We start from the raw sequence: 9,514 nt of genomic DNA, 5'->3' as shown, positions 1-9,514 counted from the left end.
ACCCCCACCCCAGCCCACAGAGCATGACGAGCCCCAACATGGCCTGGTGACCTCTCTGTCCATCCGCAGCTGCCTCGCCTTTATCAGCTCACTTGCTGCTTGCGCTCTTTTCCTGGCCTGTCCTTTCACCAGCAGAAATGCGGAAAAACCAGTTCTGTGGTTAATTGCTGCACTTCCCTATTTTTTTTACACGCCCATGGGGCAGGTCTCCTCCTTCTCCTCCTCCTTCTCACAGTCTGGGTGCACTTCAGCCTCCAGCCTCTTTGCCCGTGCCTGTGCTCAGCCAGCTAAGGTGCTCTGTCAAGCCTCCGCACTCCCGTTAATCTTACAGCTTCTCTTGCCTTCCCCTTTTCCTTCTGTCTGCCAGAGCTTCTCTCTCTCTGGTGGCTCCTTCTACCTTGGGCAGCTCAGTGGGTTGGCCTGCAGGTGCACAAGGTGCAGGCAGCTGCCCTCCCAGCCCTGCCCTGCCCTGCCTGGAGGGACAGCATGGCCGGAGGCAACGAGCGGATTGTGAAGGCCCTGAAGGAGGTGTGGAGAAGAGCAGAAAACTCTTTGTGTGCAGACTGCGGGAAGCCGGGTGAGTCCCCAAGGGCTACTAGAGGGAAACCAAGTGAGACCATGAGGGCTGCTAAAGGAAGAGTTGGAAGCTGGGGTTGGTCTCTAACAGCTATTTGGTGCCAGCTATCTGGACTGCACAGGAGCCTGGCATGGAGAGGAAGGAGAGGCATTGCTCTGGATACTCAGTTCCTCTCTGGAGGTGGGTTGGCAAGCGTGGAGGAAGGAGATGCTGCCACAGCACTGGTGGGAAGGAGGACGGGGATGTGGTAGTGCCGGATGAGCAGGGGCTGTGTAGCTGCAGCACTGTGGGTTGTAGTCATGTCAGATCTCAAATACAATTCAAGGTCATGCCCAGTCAGGACCTGACAGGAAAGTTCCCAGTGAAATCTTAACTGCTCCAGAAAGAAGGCGTGATTCAGGAGGGCATTGTCTTCTCCGTGACTCAGCTCTAAACTGACAACCTGCCACAGGCACCTCTGAGATTTCTTTTACTGGAGAGCCCTTCTTTGAGCCTTTGAGATCCATGCTCTCTCAAAAGGGTGCCCAGTTTGAGGTCCTACAAGTGGTGCTAAAAACATCCATCATCCTCCTCCCAAAAGGTGCGCCTGGAGTGTACCACCCAAGCCATATTAAGACACAGCTACTTAGTACCATTTTACCTTCTGAAATACTCCAAGGAAAATTTTTGATTCAAGGCTGCTTTTCACTTCCTGAGCTAAAAACTGTTGAGAGTTTGCTGTGTTGCACTAAACAGCTCCTGGAGTCTTTTCCCAGGGGTGGCTTCACTTTCATTGTGGGTGACCCTTTACACAAAGGGAGGTCGCAGAGCACTTCAGAGTTTTTCAAAGCTCAGGTTAATAGAGATTCAGGTGAAGTGGTTGAAGTGGGGGGACTGAAGGAGTAATAGCTCTGCTTTTCGCTGACTGGCATCTGTACATTGGGTGTTAATTAATCAGCTCATCTGAAACTGTGGTCACACAGCTCTCCATTTTTCAGGTCTACGTTCTCAGTTGAGACATATCTCCATGGGGAATTGACCGCTCCTAGTCATACCCTTTTTTTATACCCTCAGGTCCTGACTGGGCATCCTCTACTCTGGGTGTCTTTATATGCCTGAGCTGTTCAGGAATTCACCGCAACATCCCCAGCATCAGCAAAGTCAAATCCCTGAAGATGGACCACTGGGATGATGCTCAGGTGCAGGTGAGATCTTTATCCTCACTCGTACATCAGGTGGGTTGGGTTTAGGCCATACACTAACTGTCCTGGGAAAATCAGCCCTTTGACCTCACAGAGTTGGAGATTTAATCTGATTTAATCTGTCCCTTTGCTACACATGCTCTGGATGCTTCAGCAGAGATAACTCCCCATAACCCACGGGGAGAAGGGAGGATGCACTTGCCTTGTGTGCCTCCCCACATCCTGTTACATTATGGCAAATGCAGAGGTCTTGCAGTGTATCTTGCCAAGGCTCAGGGTCTTTGTTGCTCCAAGATTGCTCTTTTCCCACATGCTGGTGCCATCCAGCCTCAATGTGTCTCCTTAGCTTCAGCAGTCCAAGGGGAAAATCTTGGGTAATTTCATGCTCTGAGAAGTTTCCAGATACGATGGGATCTCTTGGGAAAAATGGTATTTATGGGAACTTGACTTCTCCCCGTTACACCCCTTGAACCCATTAATCTTCAGGGGACTGAAAACATTTTCTGGAGATCCAAAGAAAATAATCTGTATCTTGCTGCTCTTCAGAGAGGAGCGAAGAGGTTTGGAATGTCCTCCCAGATGGCATTGCAGAGCTGTTGTTGAACTTGGTCTCCCTGGAGACGTGGGGCAAGGCAGCAAATCCACTGAATGTGCGTGTCACCAAGTGGCATTTATGGCACCTGTTGATTCAGGTGCAATCTATAACTTCTGAGAGCAGACAAGACCTTTGAGACCCACCTTCCTGTAGCTGGACTTTGCTGGGATATCTAATGGAGGGGAAGGAGAATGCTCTGTTGGAGTTTGATGTGCCTACATCAAAGGAAAGACTCTAACTCTCTGTCTAACTCTGCAGTTCCTGGCCAAGCATGGCAATGCTGTGACCAAAGCCATATACGAAGCTCACATCCCTATTTACTACTACCAGCCCACCTACAAAGACTGCCAGTAAGTTGCTGCACGCAGGAGAAAAGGGGGAAGGGCACTTCTGGGTTCCTCTGGTCGTTTCTGAGCTGTCCCCTCTCTCCGTAGGGTGCTGAGGGAACAGTGGATACGGGCCAAATACGAGCGCCAGGAGTTCACCGAGCCGGGGAAGCAGCTGCCATATTCTGATGGTGAGAGCAGAGCACAGCACCAAAACACCCTGCCCGTTGCCTTCACTGGAAGCTTTTCAGTGCCATCAAGAGAAAGCTCACATTGTCAGTGCTGTGAATGCCACAAGTACCCAGCTGCTGCTTACAGGGCATTGTTTTGGCAGGGTTTAAATTTGGAGAATATAGGTTGGCACGGGTTGCTTCCAATCCTAGTATCACCAGGTGGCATTTTTCAAAGGCATTTTAAGTCCTGGTGGAGCCAGACCTCTGCAGTAAAGGCAATTTCTGTCATGCTGCATGCCACCCCTTCCAACAGTGGCAGTTGTCTTTGAAATGGCACTGCCAATGTTGTGGCACGAGTTGCTAGAGCCCAAGGTCTTGGAGAGTCAAGTGGGAAGAGTTCTGATCCCATGCCAGGGTCTGTGTGGCGTGGGGCTCTGGTATTCACAGGAGAGATGGCTCTCAGGCTGTCAGAAACAGTGATGGGAGCTGGGCTAGGAGGTGGGAAGCATCTGGGAATGTGTTTTGGTGACCTATTATCTGGCTGCAAACCCAGGAGCCTCCAGCATCTTCAGCTGCAAGCCCAGGCTGGGTGCAGTTCTCTGATATCTGACCTACCTGTGGGAGGATGCTCTTAAAAGTGCTTTTCTGCTCCCAGGGGTGAAGGAAGGCATCCTCTGGAAGAGAGGTCGGGACAACGGGCAGTTCCTACCCCGCAAGTTCCTCTTGTCTGAGAGAGAGGGATGTCTGAAGTATTTCACCAAGCAGGATGTGAGTATGGTGGTCACCTCCCACCTCAGTGCCAACTCCACCCAGGGCCGTGGGGTCACAGAGATGTTTTTATTTCCTATGTGTGTTTCTGAGGTTGCCTTGCTCATCCCAGGCCAGGGATGATAACAGAAACGTGTCATTGAGGAGAGAGGTCCCCTTCCTACTGTCAGGGTGACCTTTCCTCAGGTCCTCCCTTTCTACTTCTCTACACCCTTCACTTGCTGCTGATAAAAGGGCCAAACTTTCCCTTCACCCTTGTCCTTGCCTGGTTTGTGTAATCCTACACTGTCCCCAGAACCAGGCTCACCCCACCCTGAGCCAGGTTGGCAAAAAAAAATGGTGGTTTTATTTGTTTTAAGGAGGGCTGCTTTTCTGCTTGTTCATCTCCATGAAATTAATAGACCAAGTGCTGATTTAGTATCACAAGGAAGGGAATGGCTTGGGGTAGGGAGGAGCAGGAGATGCCCTCCATGGGGACCTGGACAGGCTTGAGAAGTAGGCCTGTGTGAACCTCAGGAGGTTCAACAAGGTCAAGTGCAAGGTCTCACACAGTGAGGAGAGTGTCTGTTCCAACAGTTTTGCTGGAAAGGAGCAGTTATTACCTCCTAAAACCCTCTGCCACTGCCTTACCCCACTAAATCACTCGCTGAGATCTCTTTCTCACTAGGATTGCTCATGCACGACCAATGCCATTCTATTTTCAGGCCAAAGAACCCAAAATCAATATTAAAATAGATGTCATCAATGCTACCTTCCAGCCAGTGAAGATTGGGAACCCCAATGGCCTGCAGATCACCTATCTCAAAGACAACAAGACCAGGAATATATTTGTCTACCACGAAAATGGAAAGGTATTTTTTTTGTAGCATCAAACACTGCAAAGCAGTTGAGGTGATTTGAGGAGCTGCTGATATTAAATAGTCTGAAGGATGGGTGGGGATGGTGGTGGGGGTAACAGGAGTTGTGTGTCTGTGACTGTTTTGCAGCAGGGAGCAGGGCAGGGGCCCTGGTGAGTTGGTTTGTGTAGGAGGTGCTGCCTGTGTCTGTGGGGAACGGGGCAGGCGTGCTGGCTCTGTGTGTGTGTGAGGGAGATGCTGTAGGTGCTGGGGAGGGAGAGCTGGCCCTGTCTGTGGTTAACACAGGGTTGGGTGCTGCTGGGTGGATTTAGATGCCTCAGTGTTGCTCTGGCTGAGCCCTCTGTCCTGTTGTTCTCTGTTCTCAGGAGGTGGTGGACTGGTTCAACGCCATTCGCTCCGTGCAGTTCCACTATCTGAAGGTGGCATTCCCCATTGCCAGTGACCACGAGGTAAGGCAGCACTAGGGCCTGTGGTGGTCAGGGAGCAACTGCTCTCTGCTGCTCTGGAGACAGAAGTGACTCCTGGCTCAGCAGTTCTGCAGACATGAGTTTAAAGGGTGGCTGGATTTGGGGGAATGGAAGGAAGAGTTGGGGGGTGAAAGCCAACAGCAGAGAAGTGTGGCTAAGCAAATGTTACTCTTGCCTTTTTGTCAGATTAAAAATCGACTGACAAGGAACTTCCTGAAAGAGGGATACATGGAGAAGACTGGTCCCAAGGTGAGCTGCTGTGGGAGAGGAAATCTTACAGGGACCTCCCAGAGAGCCCCACTGACCGTCCCTACTTCAATGTTTTTCTCCTGCTGTTTCCCCGTTCCCCCCCGACTCTTTAGACACCCGTGGGAACAGTGTGTGTGCACCAAGGGAGGGGAGAATGAAAGGAAGGGGAAGCACACGTATGAAAGTAGATGAAGCCAGAGTCCCTGCTTTCTCCCAGAACAACACATCTCTCTGCATGTGTCTGTGTGTGCGTGACCTTACAGGTATTTAGCGTCTAGATTTCTCCTGTCACGACTCTGGGGTCCTTCACAGAAGTCGGGACTGAAAAAAAAACCGATATTGATCCCCACCCTCAGCTCAGAAAGGGTGAGGAGGAGCTTGCTGATAAGGCAGGGGCTCGGTTGAAGTGGTTGGGATGAATTTTGGGTATCTATTCTCACTGCTCACGGCAGAGGGCACTGTCCCCTTACCTATGTCACCTCTTCCCTTCGCAGCAGAGAGAGGCTTTTAAGAAGCGCTGGTTCACGCTGGATCACCGCAGGCTCATGTACTTCAAGGACCCTTTGGTGAGGGGGAGATCTGACTTCTTGGAGGTGCTTAGGCCGGGGCCCAAGTGCAACCAGAGGCTTTGCTCTGCAGCACGGGAGGCTTGCAGGTTCCCCAGCTGCTCTGAATGGACTCTGGGTCTTCCTCTTTCCATCCCACTTAGTCCCTCACATGCTTTCTCTTTGTTTCATTACCTGCAGGCAACAGGAACAGGGAGGGCAGCGGTGCAAAGGTGGTGATGGGGAGGAGGGTGACAGGGGTGACATGGAGAAACAGAAGCTGCAGTTCCCCTCTCACACCTCTCAAGAGCAATGCTCTTCAGTTTTCCTCTCTGCTGCTGGCTTTGAGCATAGCCTCCCTGCTTTTCTGAATCCCCTGACCACCTTCAGGTCTTTTTGCTGCTACATCCCTGCTCCTCAGCCACTCTGCCTCTCTCCTTAGATGCACTTCTGTTATTTCCTGGTTCTTCTGGGCTTCCCTAAGTCCCTCTTGCCCTCCTGATGTGCAGGATGCCTTTGCTAAGGGCGAAGTATTTGTGGGCAGCAGAGAGAATGGATATAGTGTCCAGAAGGGATTGCCTTCAGGGACACAGGGCAACTTCTCCTGGCACTATGGCCTCACCATTGTCACCCCGGACAGGGAGTACCTCTTCACCTGTGAGACAGAGGCTGACCAGCTGGACTGGGTCACAGCCTTCACCAGTGTCATCAACCAGGCCATGACACCACAGGAGTATGCAAGTGAGTGCCTGGAGGCTGTTGCCTTCACCTCCTCCTCCACTCTGGGTCAGGGTATTGCTCTAATGCACCCACTTTTTTCCTTCGTTGCAGTTGAAGCCTACTTCAAATTTAAATCCTAAAGGAAGCCTTGCTAGGACTCAACTCTACCTGGTGGACTCTTAGGAGAGGAGGTCAACATCAGAGAAACACAGTGCTCTTGAAGCACCCTTTGAAGCACTTTCCCACCCCCCCATAGATGGTCCACTTTGTTTTGAGGGCCCAATTAAGCTGCTTCCTTTCAAGCACGCAAGACTTTGTGAGTCTGGATCCTCAGTGCAACTGCTGTGACCTGACTGGCTGCTGGCAGGCTTTGCCTGTCAACCAGGCCTTGAAAATTTGGCACTTGCTGTGTTGGACATGGGACCTGCATGAAACTGCAGCTGGGCCACCTGCCTTACTCATGAGGACAGCTGCCTGCCTGGAGCTGCACCCCAGCAGGCTGCAAGAGCTGCTGGACTAGGAGAGACTGTTCCTTGCAAGAAGTGGCTTCTCTGCTGGCGACAGAGATGTGGAACATCTAGATATTTGATCTGTTAGAGCTGTAGTTGAGAAAGGTCACTTAAAAGATGTCATCTAACAGTCAAATGTGAAGCCTGTTCTCTTCTGCTGTGTGTGGGCTTGAAAGCTTCTTCAGGCCACATTTGTGTGGAGGCGTCTGTAGCTCCCTCATGCTCTGTATGTCAAAGGCCTGGACCTTTCATTCTGCCTTATACATTATAAATCTATATATTGCATATGACATACAATTTTATGCAGTAGTAGGAGGTCTGGATGGCCATGTCCTTCTAGTAACAGTTAGTCCTGACCACTAAATCAACCCGTGAGTCATCTCTTAGAGATCATCTCTGAAAGGTCTCCCAGGGGAGCTGTTTCCCATGCTAGAAGGCCCAGCTGAGTTCTGCTGATGACTGTAGAATCTCTAAAACTGTGTCTGCAGTTTTACACAGGCACTATGAGAACAGGCATCTCAGGTGTTATGGGGAACTAGCTGGAATTAATGAGGCAACCAGCATTTTAATTAGCTCCTAAGGAAATGAATTTTAAAATCCCATTGTAATTTATGTTAACTTCCTAAATGACCTGAGCTGCTAACGTGTGAGGTTGTTTCTTGAGAAAAGGCACGGGCTGTGAATCTTCCCACCAGAGCCCAATGGGCAAAGGTTTGGCCCAAGGGGACCCTCCCTGTGCTGAGACCACCACAACCTGCTGGGAGCATCGAATTCCTGGATAAAATGCAGCATCACTCATCCTGTTGCCATGACACAGTGGAGTTTTCCATACAAAGGTGTATTTTCACTGCAGTTTGCTGATCTCTCCCAGTTTGGAGTATGACTGTCCTAAAACCCAAGAGCCACTCTAAAGTTTATGCTCCAAAATGAGGTGCATTTTGGTTCTGGCAACATGAAAATGAGGAAGTCCATGAAAAAAACAACCTTCAAGCCCTGTATAAATTACTTGAAAGTTCAGTTCTCTGGAAAGAGAGGAGAGAGAGTGACCCAGACATGCCAAGAATTGACACAGATAACCCAGAGGGTGGCATCTGAAGTTGCCTCCAGCAGTGCTACATGCCATGCACCACCTCCTGTGGCCTACCTGTCTCTGCTCTGTAAATTCTGCCCCAATGTGTCTGTTCCCAGGGATGAATGGGGCTCGGATGTGGGTGAAGAGCAGGGCAGCATTGAGTGCAGGAGTGGATGAGTGTCATGCAGCCATGTCCCGCTAGAAGGCAATGGTGCCTTCTTAACTGGCTTCTGCTCCCTGCTCTGAGGTGAGGCAGCTGACACAGGGGGATGCGGGAAAGAGGGGGAAAGCTTGAAGAAGGAGAATGGTCTTTGGGGAGAGGGAGGCAAGAGAGGGTCTAAAATATCCATCCCTTTGAGCTTCCAGGAGCTTGCTCCTGACTGGGGGACAAGGGTGGAATTGGCGCAGGTCAGAGAAAATGTGAGATGTCCCATCTGCAGACTGGGGGCTACATCCATTGACTACACCTGAAGGGTCTCTGATGTTCATGGAAGGGGGTGGAGGACAAGTCCTTTCAGCCTGGCTTGGCTAAGGGCTGAGGGGAGCAGTGTGCCAGCTCCCTGCCTGTTGCACGTTCATGGCTCCCCTCGTTTCCCTTCTAAAGTCATAGAGTGATGCTTTTCAACCCTGCCACGTTAGGGAGTGTCTTTCAAATGAGGAAAACTGTGTACAGGGAAAAGAGAAAAAGAAAGGAGGAAAAAAACCAAGAAGGGAGAGGAAGGTGGAGGAAAGCACTGGGGAAGAAGGAGCTTGTCTGCCAGAAAGAGGAGGGAGCCAGCCTGGCTCCTCAGCTAGTGGCTAAAAGCCCAGTATAAACTGGGACTGTTCACACCAGTATGTGAAGCTGTGAGTCAGACACATTCCTCTGGGCAGTGGGCAAGGCAAGTCTGCAGGGGCTGGTGCAGGGGGGGTAGAGCCCACCTCGCCAGAAGCTATCCGAGCTGAGAGGACACAGAGCTGGGAGAAGGAGAAACCCACTGGTCCACCGAGTCTGCTGGTTTCCGTGGGCCTGGTGAATGCTGGAGAAGCAAAAAATGAGACAGTGAAGAGCAGAGACATTTCCTCCTGGCTGGCAGAGGTTATTTTGGACCTACCAGTCTTGAAGGGGAGGGTCGTCCCCTCCTCAGCCCTTTAGTGGTTAAAGAAAACTGCTGGACAGAGCTTGTGATGGACAAGATTGGCAAAATGGACCGGGCAGCTGGAGGTGAGGAATAACAGCCTTCTTTGGAGTATCCTGTATCTGCTGAATGCTCACCGTTCTTCCCTGTCCTGCCAAGGCCAGGTGTGTCCTGTACAGTGAGGGCGGGAAGGCAGAGGGAAGGAACAGGTCACTGACAGCCTGACTTGCTCCTGCTCACCCCAGCCAAAGATGTCGTGTGATCCTTCCCCCATCAGCGCGAGGCCCGGAGAGGATCCCGAAGGCGGCAGCTTCTCGGAGGAAAGCAGCGGTGGGGGTGACGGCAGTCACGTCCTGG

General features: G+C 51.3%; 1 protein-coding gene across 1 annotated transcript; it reads left to right on the top strand.

Moving 5' to 3' along the window:
- Window positions 1-486: 486 nt before the first annotated feature.
- Window positions 487-6,598, top strand: ADAP1 (ArfGAP with dual PH domains 1). Its single transcript, XM_008946239.1, has 11 exons — window positions 487-577; window positions 1,631-1,761; window positions 2,612-2,703; window positions 2,788-2,870; window positions 3,508-3,620; window positions 4,325-4,471; window positions 4,843-4,926; window positions 5,131-5,193; window positions 5,688-5,759; window positions 6,248-6,479; window positions 6,570-6,598. The coding sequence occupies exons 1-11, from the start codon at window positions 487-489 to the stop codon at window positions 6,596-6,598; spliced, it is 1,137 nt and encodes a 378-aa protein (XP_008944487.1).
- The last annotated feature ends 2,916 nt before the right edge of the window (window positions 6,599-9,514 follow it).

This window comes from Merops nubicus, unplaced genomic scaffold, assembly GCF_000691845.1.
Source record: "Merops nubicus isolate BGI_N331 unplaced genomic scaffold, ASM69184v1 scaffold45058, whole genome shotgun sequence".
NCBI classification, from domain to species: Eukaryota; Metazoa; Chordata; class Aves; order Coraciiformes; family Meropidae; genus Merops; species Merops nubicus.
The sequence above is the reverse complement of the archived record's forward strand: the minus strand, read 5'-3'. Positions and strand labels throughout refer to the sequence as shown.

Bases quoted from the DNA above. Each gene is read 5' to 3' on its own strand.
- ADAP1 (XM_008946239.1), top strand. From the start codon at position 487: ATGGCCGGAGGCAACGAGCGGATTGTGAAGGCCCTGAAGGAGGTGTGG. The intron at 578-1,630 runs GTGAGTCCCCAA...TTATACCCTCAG, and splicing joins TGCAGACTGCGGGAAGCCGG to GTCCTGACTGGGCATCCTCT. The intron at 5,760-6,247 runs GTGAGGGGGAGA...CCTGATGTGCAG, and splicing joins TGTACTTCAAGGACCCTTTG to GATGCCTTTGCTAAGGGCGA.